This window comes from Urocitellus parryii, chromosome 12 (genome assembly GCF_045843805.1).
Source record: "Urocitellus parryii isolate mUroPar1 chromosome 12, mUroPar1.hap1, whole genome shotgun sequence".
Taxonomy (NCBI): domain Eukaryota; kingdom Metazoa; phylum Chordata; class Mammalia; order Rodentia; family Sciuridae; genus Urocitellus; species Urocitellus parryii.
In genome coordinates this window covers 74,958,563-74,975,545 of record NC_135542.1, presented here as the reverse complement: position 1 = coordinate 74,975,545, position 16,983 = coordinate 74,958,563, and the positions used below count along the sequence as shown (strand labels likewise).

The 16,983-nt window shown below is 36.9% G+C and overlaps 1 protein-coding gene and 1 long non-coding RNA gene across 5 annotated transcripts in view; one reads left to right on the top strand and one right to left on the bottom strand.

The window, feature by feature from the left end:
* The window catches only part of Acyp2 (acylphosphatase 2), a 147,535-nt gene extending 131,320 nt beyond the window's left edge, over positions 1-16,215 (bottom strand). For all 3 annotated transcript variants that reach the window (XM_026399917.2, XM_026399916.2, XM_026399918.2), the window contains exons 1-2: positions 15,947-16,215; positions 848-864 (exon numbers count right to left, since the gene is read on the bottom strand). In XM_026399917.2, coding sequence (XP_026255702.1) covers positions 848-864; positions 15,947-16,088 — 159 coding nt within the window. In that variant the 5' untranslated portion in view covers positions 16,089-16,215. The remainder of the gene's footprint in view (positions 1-847; positions 865-15,946) is intronic.
* Positions 16,216-16,326: 111 nt separating this feature from the next.
* LOC144249886 (uncharacterized) overlaps positions 16,327-16,983 on the top strand; it is a 29,578-nt gene continuing 28,921 nt past the window's right edge. For both annotated transcript variants that reach the window (XR_013342337.1, XR_013342336.1), the window contains exon 1: positions 16,327-16,408. This is a non-coding gene — a long non-coding RNA (uncharacterized LOC144249886). The remainder of the gene's footprint in view (positions 16,409-16,983) is intronic.

Below are 16,983 nucleotides of genomic sequence, written 5' to 3'. Positions count from 1 at the left end.
ATGAAATACAGTAGATGGGGTAGAGAGAGAAGATGGGAGGGGAGGGGAGGGGGGATAGTAGGGGATAGGAAAGGTAGCAGAATACAACAGTTACTAATAGGGCATTATGTAAAAATGTGGACGTGTAACAGATGTGATTCTGCAATCTGTATTTGGGGTAAAAATGGGAGTTTCATAACCAACTTGAATCTAATGTATGAAACATGATATGTCAAGAGCTTTGTAATGTTTTGAACAACCAATAAAAAAATAAAAAAAAAATAGAGAGAGAGAGAGGCTTTACTGTTAAGGAAAGTGTTGAAACTAACTCTCAGGGGTGGGGGACCAGAGACCTAATCAAGTGACTCCCAGCAGCAACAGTAGGTGAAAATACGAGCCACAGTTAACTTTTAGGAAAAGAGTATTTTAACAAATAAAAATTTTAAAAGGGAAAAGGAAATATAACTGCTGAAAATCTGGGAACTGCTTTCATATTCAACATTAGCATTTTTCATTTTGCAGTGCTAGATATGCTCTCTTGCCTGGAGCATTTTTCTAAACAGAACACGTGAAAGAGCCCCTACTTTGTACTCAATATATCTGATCAAAATGTTTAATTCAAATCAACCAAGAGAATTTTGAAATTCATAGAAAATATTAACTAATAAATAAGAAGGCTGTAATGTTTCTGACTATTTTTAAAGGACAGCTTTAATAAAACAGTAATTTCAATGAAATTCATATACATCTTCATTTGCTGTCAAGAGTAGTAAATAAGGAGTAGGCTAGCACTATGCAGAAAATTGCACTGTCTCTGATTAAAAATAACAGGAAGCAAGTGAAAAAATAATAAAGTGTATTGACTTACCATTCTGAAGCAAACACCTGTATAAAAGAAAGATAAAAAGAAATGTCAGCATGTCTACCTTTTAAGAAAAAACTATATTTCCTAACTTAATGTTCATCTATTTATTAGAGGGTAAGTAAAAGATAAATAAAACATTCAATATCTGAATGTATTCAAAGGGCATTGTTCAAAAGTATTCTCTTTAGCCAAACACAGTGGCCAATGCTTGTAATTTCAACAACTAGGGAGGCAGGAGGATCACAAGTTCCAGGACAGCCTGAGTAACTTAGTGAGACCATGACTTAAAATAGAAAATAAAAGGAGCTGGGGATGTAGCTCAGTAGTAAAACACCCTAGGTTCAATTCCCAATACCAAAAAAAAAAAAATATATATATATACACACACACACACACACACACACACACACACACACACACAGACACACATATACATACAGATATATATATATAGTGTAGGTATATAGATATATAGGTATATATGTATATATATTTTTTTAAATAAAAAGAGAAAGGGAAGTTTTTGGAGAAATATAATATAGTAACACTCTTTAAGACCAAAATATAATGAAATTCTGAACTACATTCTGAATCTGTTGTAAAATGCTAAATAGAACAAAATGCTTATTATAAGGACAGTTGAGGATACTTAGCTTAAAATTTACCCATCCTTAGGTTTTAGGATTTTTTTATTTAAATACAATAACTAAATTCAAGTTTAAATAAACATTTATATTTTCATTTTATTTCTGTTAGTAACTAGAACCAATGAAGCAATATCAAGAAATGATATTCCTGATCATGACTGGGCTTCAGAAGCTTCAGTACTAATTAAATTAACTAAAATGGAAATAAGCCTTAGAATCTTTACAGTGTAGATTACATTATGTTCATATTTCAAATCATATAGGTTAGGTAAAGTTGCTGGTGCTGGTTATGTTTTCTCCATATAAACTGTGTTAGATGGGGCTGTTCCATATTGATAATTACCATAGTATCTTATACTTACATTATCCATCCTACAAAACTGTGTGAGTGCCATCTTAGACACAAGTCAAGTAAGCTATGGGATTTCCTATACTAGGTTGTTTGGAACCAAACATTCATACAAGGAGAACAGGGCCCTAATACAGGGGTAAAACAAGAGGCAAGCTGGTTCCAAATTACCAAGGATGTATGTTTATAATTTGAGACCTGGTAGGAGAAAGGGAAGTCCTTCTTACATCTCTCCTGGGAATTGCAGCAATGATCCTAAACAACAGAGCTCAGGTCATTCTTGCAAATTGCAACTTGGAAGACATTCAATCCAAAAGGATGCATAGAACTGGCTTCTCAGGAATAGATTTGCCCCACAGTTGAGATCCTACCTGAGAATTAGTCAAAATGGGTTTAAGAAGCATCAGGAATATGGCAGGTGCAGAAATACAGAGCTTGTTGAGTACTATTTAGTTTTTATTCCCACCTAGAGCACATGAGAAATTTGGAAATCTTTTTCCAAATTGAAAAAAAAAAAAGGAGTTTAAATTTAGAGGATAGAAGACAGCATAGCAATTAAAAATATTTTTAGAACGTATAAACAACTATGGAAGATCCACACAATGGACTACTCAGGAATCAAAAAGAAAGACCTATGGATACAAGCAACAATTTTATGAATTACATGTTGAATCAAATGCATTGTGCTAAGCAAAGGAAGCCAGACTCACACATAATGTGTAATCCCACATTCTGAAACGGGCAAAACTATAGACAGAAAACAAATTAGTGGTTGCCAACACCTAGGCATGGGGGGACAGTGCTACAAGGAAGCATGAGGGAACTTTTGGGGGGATGGAACTGTTCTTTATCTCAACTATGGTGTTTGTTACATTACTGTATGCATCGGTTAAAACTCATTGAATGTACAGCAAAAAGGGTGAGTGTCACTGAATGTAAATTATACCTTGGTTGAAAAAAATTAAGAAAAAAAAAAACATTATGTAGTCACAGGAGATAGAAAAGCTGGTCTCCAAAGAGGCCAAAAGATATTGCTGCTACACACAGCAACTGAGCCTGGTTAGGAGCATATAGAAGACTAGTAGTTTAGATATTTTTATAGTTTTGTAAGCAGATTTATAACAACTTTTCCTGATGGTCGTATATTGTAGTGCCAAATGAATATGAAGAAAATAGAGCAGCCAAGCAATAAAGACAGGAGAGTATCACAAATGGAATTTTTATAGGGCTATAAAAATATTTTTAAAGATACATGTAAAACTTGGAGGAAGGATGAGTGGGAAGTATTGATCTAAAGGATAATCAGAAAGGCAATCTGCTGTATAGATGGAAGGAAAGACATTAGCTAATAGATGATATAAAAGGAATCAGCAGAAAATTCAAGAAACTTCATGTCAACCCAGACCATATAAAAAAGAAAGACACAACAGGAGGGAAATTCTACAGGCAACAGTCTGAAATATTTTCACTATATGAGTGAGGGGTTCTGAAACTCAGTAAGATGCTGACCAATAAGTAGATTGACAGTTTGGATCATGTTCCTCTCCCCATTCCTCAGCAGTAAAAGCTCTGTGTATTCAAATAGCAACACCTGAGAGTTGTTATAGAAAATCAAATCTTGGACTCCTTCTCAGACCTACAGAAACAGAACTTTGTAGGTAATATCCAGAAATCTGGTTTTAACATAATTTCCAAATGATTCTTATGCACACTGAAATTTAGAACTAGTAAGTGGCCCCAACTTTCAGGAGATATAGAAGAGATCTGGAAAGGGTTTGTTTTCCAGGACAAGGACAGCATCACAAAAATGAAAACCAAAATCTTATAGGGTACTGCACATGGGATAAATCTCCTACTGACTCTGGTCCAAGTTGTATTGATGATAAGTCATGTACATGCATACTAGTTTTGCCTCACCTGTTTTACAAGTCAGCAACACTACATGAAAGAAACAATAGATGATGAAAAGGCAAAACCCCCTCTCCAGCACCCTACTTGGACCTGGAGTTGTAGCTGCCTAGGCAGCCTGTCTCTTAGATTGCTCCTTCCATCCTTACAACCTATTGCTAGAAATACTGGAGCTGCCCAGAGAGGGAAGATGACAACACACAACACAGCAAAGAGCAACGTCCTTTCAGCATATGAATCCCAAACACCCTTCCACCATCTATTCACTGGTGAAAGAAAAACAAAGGACATTCGCTTTTTGTGAAGGAGTTGTAAGAATTTTTATAACAGGTATCAAACACAGATATTCTACAAATTATGTATTGTCAGATTAAGGAAATTACCTAAATCAGTCTATTGACAGAATTTTTTTTTACACAGACATAAGCTAGGATTCAGGCAACTCAAATATATTTAATAAGCATACAGTTAGACATTGATTATTCACTTGACAAAAATCATATTAATTGTCAAATTCTAAATGCAAGTAATAAGATGGGTATATAAGACATAGTTCCTGCATCTAGGAACTTAATCTAGTCAAATAGGAGAGGTAAAAAAGTAAACAGGCTGAGTATGATTCCATTGTGTATATATATGCCCATTTTTTTTATCCATTCATCTATTGAAGGGCATTTGGTTGGTTCCACAGTTTAGCTATTGTGAATTGTGCTGCTATAAACATTGATGTGGCTGTGTCCCTGTAGTATGCTATTTTTAAGTCCTTTGGGTATAGACGGAGGAGAGGGATAGTTGAGTCAAATGGTGATTCCAGTCCCAATTTTCCAAGAAATCTCCATATTGTTTTCCATATCAGCTGTACGAATTTGCAGTCCCACCAGCAGTGTATGAGTGTACCTTTTTCCCTGCATCCTCACCAACACTTATTGTTGTTTGTATTCATAATAGCTGCCATTCTGACTGGAGTGAGATGAAATCTTACAGTAGTTTTTGCAGGTAAATGGATGGAGTTAGAGAAGATAATAGTAAGTGAAGTTAGCCAATCTCCCCAAAAAAACAAATGCCAAATGTTTTCTCTGATATAAGGAGACTGATTCATAGTGGGGTAGGGTAGGGGAGCATGAGAGGAATAGATGAACTCTAGATAGGGCAGAAGGGTTGGAGGGAAAGACAGGGAGCATGGGGTTAGAAATTATGGTGGAATGTGATGGACATTATTATCCAAAGTACATGTATGAAGACCCGAATTGGTGTGAATATACTTTGTATACAACCAGAGATATGAAAAATTGTGCTTTATATGTGTAATAAGAATTGCAATGTATTCTGCTGTCATATATAAATTTTTAAAAATTAATTAATAATAAAAAGAAAAGTAAACAGGCAATTAAAATTTCTGTAGAATGCATAAACCTGGATGCAAGTGAGAGTTTACCAGATACATGATCCAATCTTCGTAAGTTTTAAAAGTTAAAGATTGGATCTTAAGAGTTGAGACTTCAATCTTGAGCAAATATTGGTATGATGAAAGTAGAATAACATTACAAATGGAAGAGCTGTGTAAAGGCCCCAAGTTGGAATTTTGGCACATTTGGATACCACACATAGTTAAATACTCACAACCATACATTCCCTTATTTTCAAAATTATTTCTAGGCCCCAAACTTTACTGGAGACTTATTGAAAAGTAGTTCAGTTCTGCTCTCACTTTTATAGAGGAATTGGTATAAATGTTTTTATACCTAAAGTTTACATAATCCAACTAATCTACTGCAAGAACCTCCTTAATAGTCCCCCTGCTTCTAGTTCTGCCTCCTAGAATGTATTCTTCATAAAGCAGCCAAGGTGGTTGGCTTTTCTTATGTAAAATCAAATAACTTCCATCCCCTGCTTAAAATTCTCCAGTGGTTCCCCATGATATTCAAAATGAAATGTATTGGATTACCAGAGTCACTAGGCCCCTTCCTAATGCCTCTACCTTTATCTCTAGCACTCCCTCTCTCTTTATTCCAGTCAGACTGCTCCTGGGGACTCCTTACACATGCCAAGCACATTCCTCCCTCATGACCTCTGCACTAATTATTCCTTCTGCCTGAGATGCTCCTTGTCTGGGTCTTAATGACTGGTTCCTTCTCATTACTCCTCTCCACACAAATGTCACTTCCTTAGAGAAATATTTCCTGACTAATTTGTCTAAAACAGCAATGCTCCCGTTTCCTGCACACACATACACACATGCATACTATCGATTACCATATGATATTATTATGTATTTATTTATATATTTTCAAATTCCTGTCTTCACAATAAACTATTAAGTTCCATGAGGGCAGGATTTTTCCTGTCTTGTTCACCTAGCACCTAGACAAAAGCTAAGTTCACAGTTGTTGAATAATAAATAAAACTAGTTCTGGAAAGAATCTCAATTTTACAAGTAGAACTCTACATAAGTCATAATACATATTGATTGACTATTATATATATATATATATATATATATATATGTATATATACATATATACATATATATATATATATATATACATATATACATATATGCACACACAACTATAAAAGACAGCAAGAAGTTACTTGATAGTGCCTCAGTTGACATTAGGCATGTACATAACATTAGGCTTATACACAGTGCATATATATATATATATATATATATATATATATAACAGATATAACCATGATAACTAAAAAAAGAGAAATGCTTAAGTTGGTTGTCTTAAAGAACCTTTAGGATTTGGGGTGGGAAACTAGAGCAGGATGTGGTTTTCATCATCAATCCTCTTATACTGTTTTACATGTTATAAATTCATGTGTGTATGCTAATTTGATTTAAGTTTTTGAAGTTTTAAATTTTAAAGTGTTTGTAACTATGAATGGTAAGGATACACACATATGTAGTTACTTTAAAAATCTTAAAATGGCAGGGTATGGTGGCACACGCCTGTAATCCCAGTAGCTCAGGAGGCTGAGGCAGAAGGATCTTAACTTCAAAGCCAGTCTCTAAATAAAATACAAAAAGGGCTGAGGATATGGCTCAGTGGTTAAGTGCCCAAGTACAATCGCCTATAGAAAAAAAAAGAAAAAAAAATCTTAAAATGGTAGAACTGCAGGATTTAAGTGACATATTTAACTAACCCATAATAATTCATTATTAACATTGCAAATATGCACATAACTATACTGACTGAAATACAAAATGTTATTATTTTAGGCAGTGACAGATGGAAAAAAAGACTGAGATAAATCATATATGAAAGATTCAACATGTATTTAATAGAGATTTCGGTTGCCTTGGTTATAGATTTAATGTTTTCAGGTTGAAACCCTGGAGATCACAGTCTTTCTGTAATATGTTCTTTTGGGTCACTATTTGAGAAATAATACCAAATGTAATAACTATCTTTTAACATTACTTAATATAAAAATGCCTATGGCACATACAGATTATTTTCCCTTCTTCCTAAAAGAATTCTGTTTTACCTGGAGGCAGAAAGTGACCTTCTGTTTCCTAGTCATCCTTATGGCAGGGGTGGCCTTGTGAGAGGTAAGCCAAGTCACTGGTTGAGGCTTTCAGAAAAGCTCTTCTGCAGGGACTGACCCAGCCAGGGGTATTTCATTTGCCTCTCTTTGCTGACTGTGATGTGAATATAATGATTAGAGTTATCGCAGCCACCTTGAAACCATGAGGGAAAGGCTCTGGCCCTAACTTCCTAAAAGACTGTAAGTGTCAGAAGATGGAGGAAGAAGTGAGTAGGGGTGGGAAATGGAGAATTCAAGAGACTGGAGAGAACAAGCCTAGGGGTACACAACTAATCCCAAGTACTGTGGGGATGAGTGACCAAGGGAGGAGGATCCAAGTTCAAGGCAGAGCCTGGGCAACTTTGAAAGACCCTGTCTCAAAATTAAAAAAATAAAAAGGGTTAGGGATGTAGCTCAGTGGCAGAATTCCCCTGGGTTCAATCTCCAGTACCTCAAAAAAAAAAAGAGGAGGAGGTATTCTTTTGGGGGTGATAGATCTGCTCTGGAAATAGATAGTGGTAATAGTTGTGAAGTACTGTGAATATATCAAAACGTGCTTTGTATTTAGTGTTATATGAACCATATTTCAATTTTTTTAAAATCACATACACGCAGCAGAAAACAGGATTGTGATGTAGTCATTCCTCTCTCTATCTGTAGAACAGGATCATTATTCAATTTTGCTCACCACAAAATCTCCCTTATTTTTACTACTGTTCCACACCAAAAAACAAATCAAAATAAAACAAAAAACTCCACAGCGCAGATCATCTTGAAGTACTTTAAACAGAACCGAATTTTCACACACTTTAAGATTTATTTCTGTAGAAAAAGCCTTTTGCTCCCTAGCATTAGTTCCTTCCAGGAGGAGGATTATCGATTAGTGTGACATTTCTGGCCCACCTTCTTCCCTGCCCCTGATTCATTCCCAGGGACATGTAGTGACTCATCCATTGGGTAAGTTTAGCAGGAGAAGCATGCTTCCTCTTCTTCCTCCTGCTGGGAGCAAAATATCCACAGGGATCATACTCTTTTCTGTCCTAGAGTAGCCCTGCCTATGCCCAGTTGGGTGTATTTAATTCTGCAGTACAGGTTATTATAAAGTTCACTTACCTGTAGATATAGGCCACACCCTCCAAACTCTGCTTTACTTTTTGTCTTCCCTGTCAATAACTCACATAATGAAGATGGGTGCTATTTACTGGGCCCTTTAAACAACACCCCTTATTTTAAATTCTTACAAGGAATGTGTGTTAAGGGGTCTTAAGACTCCAGACCATTAACTTTGCAAATCAGCAAATCATGTGGGAATCAACCATTCAAAGCACCAGAGCACGCTTGGAATTTTCCAGAATCTTTCTGAAAGTCCTGACCCCTAGTTTGATGCATACTGTGCAACCCAGAGACATCTACATAGAAAGAAAAGGTGGACATGGAGACATATTTTCTGCAGTTTATCAGAGCAAGCTGAAACAGACACTCTTAGGTCAAGGCCTCTGCTGAAAAAGATGCTTCTGTGAGTTTTCAGGGCCTCCCGCGCCGCTTCCACCTCACTTGCTAAAGAGAAGGGAAGCTGATATGACACACAGCTCTGGAAACTGGGACAGATATTAGCCCTTTCAGTCATAAAAGACTCAAGCACAGTATGTTGCTCAGTCAAGACTCAGTCAGCAGCAACTGTTCCTCACTTTGTGGAAGGACGGATCAGTGGGAAACCTGACATGAATATTTGCAAAGCAAATACACTTTAAATCTACAAAGAAGCATTGATATTTAAAGAAACCATATGATGAATTTTAAATGTCAGCAGTCTTTCATGTAAAATCAGATTTTCATATTGCAATGTACCCCTCCATCCTGGGCTCTGACTTTTATGTAAAATCAGATTTTCATATTGCAATGTACCCCTCCATCCTGGGCTCTGACTCAATTTTGAATTCAGGAAGTGATCTAGCTGCTACAAAGCAGCCCTTAATGATTTTTAAACATCCATAATTGTTTAAAATCTTTCCTCATATGTAATAAAATTCTGCCTCATTTGACCTTTCCTCGTGGTCTAGGGTCTGTTCCCTAGAGCCACACACGATGACATCTTTGCAATAATTGAAAGAGCCATCATGCTACTGTTTTCTCTAAGAGCTAACTGTCCCCAAGCACTTCAGTTTAATTCAAGACACTTTTGAAGTCTCCACTAGAGGCACAGCCCTCTAGGAGATATAAAAACAAGCCACAAGCTTGACCTTCAAAATCGTATCCTTATTGTCTAGTGAGAGACATAGCCATGTACACAAATAACTGCAGCAGAAAACAGAATGGGTGGAAGAGAAGTAAAACGAAGAAGTACAATGGAACTATTAATGAAATGCTGTAGGAACAAAGAAGCCAAGAGGGAATTGGAGTCAACCAGGCTTATGTTTTTTTACTTTAATGTACTTAAATTTTCAACCTCTAAAAAAACAGCTTTTCTATTTTCCTGTGCACATAAAGAAAAATATGTACATTCAAATTATGTGCTGAATCCATTTACTCATTGCAGTTTGTATTTTAAGCAATCTTTAATAAAATTTCTATTTACATCAGGACTTCAATAAGCTACTTGCATTCTAAAACTGAATTAATAGTATCAAAAACAAACTTGAATTTCTAAGGCACATGTCAACCAACAGATTGCCACAATGCTATTCTTGGAGTGTCATTAATATTGACCTGAGAGCTGGTAAAGCATCAAAGTATCTGTAGACAGTTAAATCAATTTCCCTTTCAAATTTTCAGACTGTATTATTCTAGATGTGAATATAACTACACATCCAGAGAAATATGATAAGCCAGGCCATAGCTACAAATACTCTAAGAACATAGGTTCAGTCCCCTATTCCACTAACCCTGTTCCCTGTTCCCAAAGCTCCCAATGCAACAGAAGTTGGTGGGGGTCTTGGGGAAGAGCTTCTCAAGAATATGGAGATTTTACAAAAAAAAAACAAAAAAAACACAAAAACCTCCTTTGCTCTCCTTTATCCATTAGCCAGAGGTATGTACTTAATACTTTCAATAAATGTTAAATAAGACATAACTTTCTGCAGTCTTACAATAAATTCCCTTTATGTTCACATTTTAAAAAAATGAGATTTTTTTTAAAGTGTAGGATAGAGCCAGGCATCATGGTGTATGTCATAATCCCAGCTACTCAGGAGGCTGAGGCAGGAGAATTGCAAGTTCAGGGCCAGTCTCAGCAATTTAGCAAGACCCTGTCTCAAAAAATAAAAAAGCTGGGAACATAACTCAGTAGTAAGGTTGGGCTGAATCTTTAGTACTAAGAAAAAAAGGAAGGAAGGAAAAGAAAGAGAAAGTAGAGAATGGAAAAGGAAGGGGAGAAAATAGCTATACAGTGGAGAAACCTGACAAATGCTATCTCAGCCAGGTGATCAAAGTCAACATAACAGCTGTAAGTTGTTATGTACCCTTGACATGGTGTGATGATAATGGTCTTCTTCCCAATAACCCATAAACCCAAGTCTTAGCATGTCAAAATATCAGACCAATTCTAATTGGAGAGCAATCTACAAAGTACTTGACTTCAAAGTACTCTTTAAACTGCTAAGGTCATCAAAAACAAGGTTAAGTGCTAGGCTTTGTGGCATATACTGTAATCCCAGCAACTCAGGAGGATTGCAAATTCAGGGCCAGCCTTACCAACTTAGTGAGAACTTGTATTAAAAAAAAAAAAAAAAAAAAAAGACTGGGGACCGTAGCTCAGAGATAAAGCTCCCCTGGGTTCAATCCCCAGAAATTAAAAAAAAAGACAAGTCTGAAAATATCATAGCCTAGAAGAGTCTAGGGAGGCGAGACAATTAAATGTAACAGGGTATCCTAGATGGGATCCTGGAACAGAAAAAGGACATTACATAAATTAAGAAAATCCAAATCAAGTATGGACTTGCCTTAAAAATAATGTATCAAGCTAGGTGTGGTGGCACATGGCTATAATCCCAGTTACTCTGGAGGCTGAGGTAGGTAGATCTTGAGTTCAAAGCCAGCCTCAGCAATTTAGTGAGGCCCTAAGCAACTCAGGGAGACCCTGTCTCTAAATAAAATACAAAAAAGGGCTGGGGATATGGCTCAGAGATTAAGCGCCCCTGGTCCCCCCCCCAAACCAAAAAAATAATGATGTATCAATATTGCCTCATATCAGTTATGTTGTCTCCATACTATCTTCTCAATTTTTCTAAACAAAAAGTTTATTTTAAAAAAAGTAAAGGAAGAAGCAATGGAAAGCAGCAATAGTCAAAAGGATTCATATGCAGACTTTGAGGATAAGCCTAAGAAGCTAACTATTTGTAATTTGTAATGTGTAAATGTGTTTTCCTGAATTTTAAACAGCCATCTTATAAACTACATATTGAAATTCAATACATTTGAAAATAAGGGGCTGTGTATTTGAAAGGGAGAGTGCAGTGTGTTTGCACTCTAGAATATTCTGTCACCAAGGGTATTTTAAATTCAAACATTCCAAATAGAAATATATCAACACACATTGTTTTAGTTGTGAAATACTTTCTGTGTTGAACTCCAGTAAGCCAATTTAACTCAGTGGTCACTTTTCCATATAAAAAAGTTCAATCATTTTCCATTTCATTGAATTTCCATGTCATTGAATCTATTTTCACTGGGAATGCTTTCCATGTAAATATTTTTTAAATATATTTTTAGTTGTAGATGGACATGTTCCTGTTATTATTATTATTTTTTTTTTAATGTGGCGTTGAGGATTGAACCCATTGCCTCACACATGCTAAGCAAGCACTCTACCACTGAGCTTCAACTCCAGCCCTCCATGTAAATATTTTAATGACAATTTGTCAACCATATTTTGTCCATATTAAATGTTCCCAAGTATATCTTCTTCCACTGTGAATTTACTTTCTTTTTTTTTTTTTTTTTTTTTGTGGTGCTGGGGATTGAACCTGGGGCCTTGTGCATGGGAGGCAAGCACTCTACCAACTGAGCTATATCCCCAGCTGTGAATTCACTTTCATAGTCATTATTTCCATCAAACCAATTTTCACCAAGATTTTATTATCCTATGGTTTTAAACTAAAAGTTAATTTTATAATGTTCTTTTCATTGTTTATATTTATTATGTTGGTTTATCTATTTATTTATTTACTGTTGTAAATGGACAGAATACCTTAGTTTACTTTCATGTGGTGCTAAGGATTGAACCCAGTGCCTCACACATGCTAGGCAAGAAATCTGCCACTAAGCTACAGCCCCAGCCCTTCATTATGTTTTATATTATTAAAACAAAAATTTCATTTTTGATGATTTATAGACACAATCACTTCTTCATAATCATGACTTGAATAAAAGGCCAATGGTTTATATTTGTTTATTTCTTATGCAATCACAAGAAACATTGTAAGCAATTTTAAGAAACAAAGAACTATATATGGAAACAATGACAGAGAATGCCAGCAAGTGAGAAAGAGAAAAGGGGAGGCTGCAGTGTTTCTGGGTGTGCTGTGCTTACTGACCAGGTCAAACTTCCCTACAGTCAAAATGACAGTCCAAACATCCTGAGGGGCATCTGGAATGATACAAATGATCAGATCCACGTGTCCTGCTTCAATCCATGTGTTCAGTGCACAGATCAGGAAGAAGGCAGTAAGGATGGAAAGGGTATTGAGGGGAAAATCAACAGGAAATAGTCGTGAAGAGCCTGGGTTCTAGTATAGTCTGTCAAGGTTCAAATCCCAGCTCCACAACTTAAATCTGTGTTACCTGGGAAAGTTACCTCTCTATGCCTCAATTTCTCTGTTAGACAAGGAAATGATTGAGATCAAAAGAAGGAAAATTAAATGGAAAATGCATGTAAAATACTGAATATAGAATTTGGCCCATCCTAAGCTGTCAAAGAATGTTGGTATATATGGGTGCAAATATGTTGCTGTGAATTTGTACCATATATTCTACCTTGAGAAAACAATAGTGTCCATGTACTCTCTTCCATTTAACATACTAAAAATTGTAGGAGTTATCATCCTAAACCTGACTTTCTTTTTTTTTCTCCCCTTTGGAAAGGTTGTGCAAAACTACTATATTTACAAAAAATGGCACAAATGTGAACTCAACAGTCAATGCACATGCATACTTCATTCACATCTTCAACAATGAAAGATCTTCAACACTGCAGAACAAATAAGAATGCTAGCTTCAACTGCAGCTGTTAAGCTCTGAAGTCATGTAAGATATACCAGAATGGGCAAATATTGCCCAAGTAAAATTCTATTGTTAAAGCAGAAACAGGTTTAAAGCCATTCAAGTGCAAGCACAGTTAGACAAATCTTTCGGAACCCCATCTATTTGTGTTTGAATCATGTGATCTTTCTTGCAACTTGTGGTCTTAAACTTCTGTTCTACAAAATTCAAAAGAAAAATACAGAAAAAAAAAAACAATACATCAGAGTTTATATCAAATAAGAGTATTATACAAAGCGATAATTAAGATGAAGCAAGGAAGGCCGAAACATTGAAATAGTAAAATTTGATTGTTACTTGTTGGAACCAGTCCTACACTAGAATTAGTTAATATATACAAATATTTTCAAGTAGATTACTTATGTTTCTCTAACTCATCCTTTTCATCAGTGCACTGTTAAACTAATAAAAACACATAGCTGGGTGTGGTAGCACATGCTTGTAATCCCAGGGCTGAGGCAGGAGATCAGTTCAAAGCCAGCCTCAGCAACTCAATGAGACCCTGTCTCTAAATAAAATACAAAAATAGGGATAGGGATGTGGTTAGTGGTTGTGTGCCCCAGAATTCAATCCCCAGACGCCCCCACCACACACACACACACAAAAAAAAAAAAAAAAAAAAAAACCTCTGCATATATATATTCTCTTACAATAGCAGCACATGCTATCACTACCTGCAAAGTTGTCAATCTCAAATGATTTAGTGAATAAAAGGAAACAAAAAGTGAATAAGTGGCATAATAAGGAGAAATTAAGGGAATTAGAAAAATTTGTGCAAGGCAGCTTTTTTAAATCAGTCAGCCAGCTTGCCAGCAACAAGGGATGGTTTCCATTCAGGAAGGTCCTGTGGCGTGGGAACGTAGCCACCAGTGACCTCTTTGTTATCCAGGGCTGTGTTAGGAAGTTGCTTGTTGTTCATCTTTGTTTTTGCATGTTGTAATCCCCAGAATCAAAATATATTTGCCCTTTCTGCAGTCATTTCCTTAAACATCTGAACGTCAAGGCTTTTGTCCCCATGAGGATACTTTTTAAAATTTTGCTTCTTCAGCTGTCCCAGGTGTCCCATAAACACCCCAGTTCTCTCTTTAAGAAATAAATTTTTGACATACATCTGTAATCCCAGCATTCAGGATGCTAAGGCAGGAGGATCACCAGTTCCAGGCCAGCCTCAGCAATTTAGCAGGGCCCTAAGCTACTTAGCAAATTTGTCTTTGTCTCAAAATAAAAAATAAAGGGTTCAGAAGCCAGAGAATGAGAAGTTATACTCCATATATGTAGTCAAAATACATTCTACTGTCAAGTATAACTAATAAGAACAAATAATTTTTTTTCAAAAAACATATTATCAGAGGAAAAAAAAAGTTCAGAATGTAGCATGTAGCTCAATAGTAAAGCTCCCCTGGATTCCATCCCCAGAACCAAAAGAAAGAAAGAGAGAAAGAATGAAAAATAGAAATTTCTAATGCAATTTAACTTTTAATAACTAAAGGTTATCATGTTTTTAATATATTTATATTATTTTCACCAATTATGTTGCAATAATAATTGCAATAATAACACACTCCAGAAAAGAAAAATTAATATTTTGGAGACTTATTGTCAAAGGAAATTAGGAAAAATACTCCATTTGTACATACTATGGGTATATATGCACACATACACAAAGCAGAAAGTGTAATAAGCAATAAGAAACTCTCAGGCATAACAATGGGATAAAATTCTGTGGGGGAAGTGATATAGAAATCAAGTTCAAAAAAAGAAAAGGAATAATGTATCATGTCCCAGTGTTAAACAACTTTATTTTAAATGAATGATGGTGGATAGTAAATCACCACAGTATTTATCGTCCATTGGGTAAATTTCAGAGTGATTTAACGTTTTAATTTACAAAAATCAACATTTACAATAAGCCAGATATCACATCCTTTGCAACTATTAAACTCATGATGAAACAAAAATCAGATAATAAACTGAAGAGCTACTATCAGCTTGGAGGGGTACTAATAACCTGATAAAGCGAGCCCTCAAATATCATTTAGGTGTCCTTTCTAAAACTCAAGTCAAGCCCAATTAGTTTCAGTGACAAATAAAGACACCATTAATTCAAAGTCATTCTCTTCCTTTCCTCCCCATTTCTCCCGCTCAGTCGCCCCCTTCTTAGTCCCCAGTCGTCCCTCGCTCCACCCTCGCCCCTTTGTGGGCTCCTTTAACCCACCCTGTGCCCGCCCCAGCCCTCCGGCGCATGCGCGCTTCACTTCCTTTCCACCCGCTACTGCTGTGTCATGGCCGAGCGGAAGTTCCAGCCCCCGCGGGAAAGGGCGTCCTTAAGATCGAAAGGGCTTCTCGCAGCTTTCTCCCCCTCCTCCCATAACACCTTTCATTCTCTCATTGTAGGGGGGCCCCTACCCTGTACTCTCCCGAACACCTCGTAGTCCACGGATTTGAGTGGCTCGCTGGTAGACATGGCGGCGGCGAGCCCTCTGCCGAGGAGTCGGAGCGGGATTCGGGGCGCGGCGACTGCGGCGGCCGCGAGAGGGAGGAAGCACATGGGACCGCTGGGTGCCCTCCGCGCCTGTCCCCGGCCCGAGTCGCAAGCGCGCTGGGGTCACGCGTCAAACGCTGTAAATGAGACCGCCGAGCCCGGGAGTGAGGGCAGACGGGGACGCGGGGCGTCCGTGGCCTCTTCTTGCCCCCCCCCCGCCCAGAGGAGCCCGCGCTCCCAAGAATGAGCGCCCCTGTGTGCTCCCTGGGATTTAATTCGCCATGGCACTTGATGCTCAGTGTTCGTGAATTAAAGCCGGGTGCTGGGCTCAAAATGGGGTTGCTTCACTCCCCCCAACTTTATTAACCAAAAAGTGTATATATAAGGTGAGGCTTTGATATGAGCATGCTTTGTGAGCAGATTAGATCAAGATAATTAACAGTCATCACCTCTTTTTTACGTAGAGAACTTTTAAGATCTGAATTTTCAAGTATACGTTATTCTTAACCATAGTCACCATATTAGACAATAGATCTACAGTATTCACAGTAACAAGCAATGCATCCTTTGACCGTTGTCTTTCCCTTTCCAACCTCCCTTCACTCTCTTCCACCAAGATTTGCTTTTGAAACTAAGGGCTTTCTGGGGCAATGGTTAAGGGTATTTGGTACATAAATTGATTACGAAATGTTCTGGTGACTGCCAAATCTATCTGGCAATTTCAAGCCAACTCATAAGATGAGGTCTGTAACCTTTTCACCTCTTCCACTGAGTTAGAAAGGCTTTGGACCTGTATCCCTTATCCTAAGTAGACTGATATTTTCTGAAACAAGAACCTTTTTTTTTTTTAAGTCTGAACTTTTGAAAATGTCCTCTTGTTTATTGTTCTGTTATATAGGTTGGTTTTTTCTTTTGTTTGTTTGTTTTTGGTTTTTTTTTTTTTTGGGGGGGGGGTTAAGGT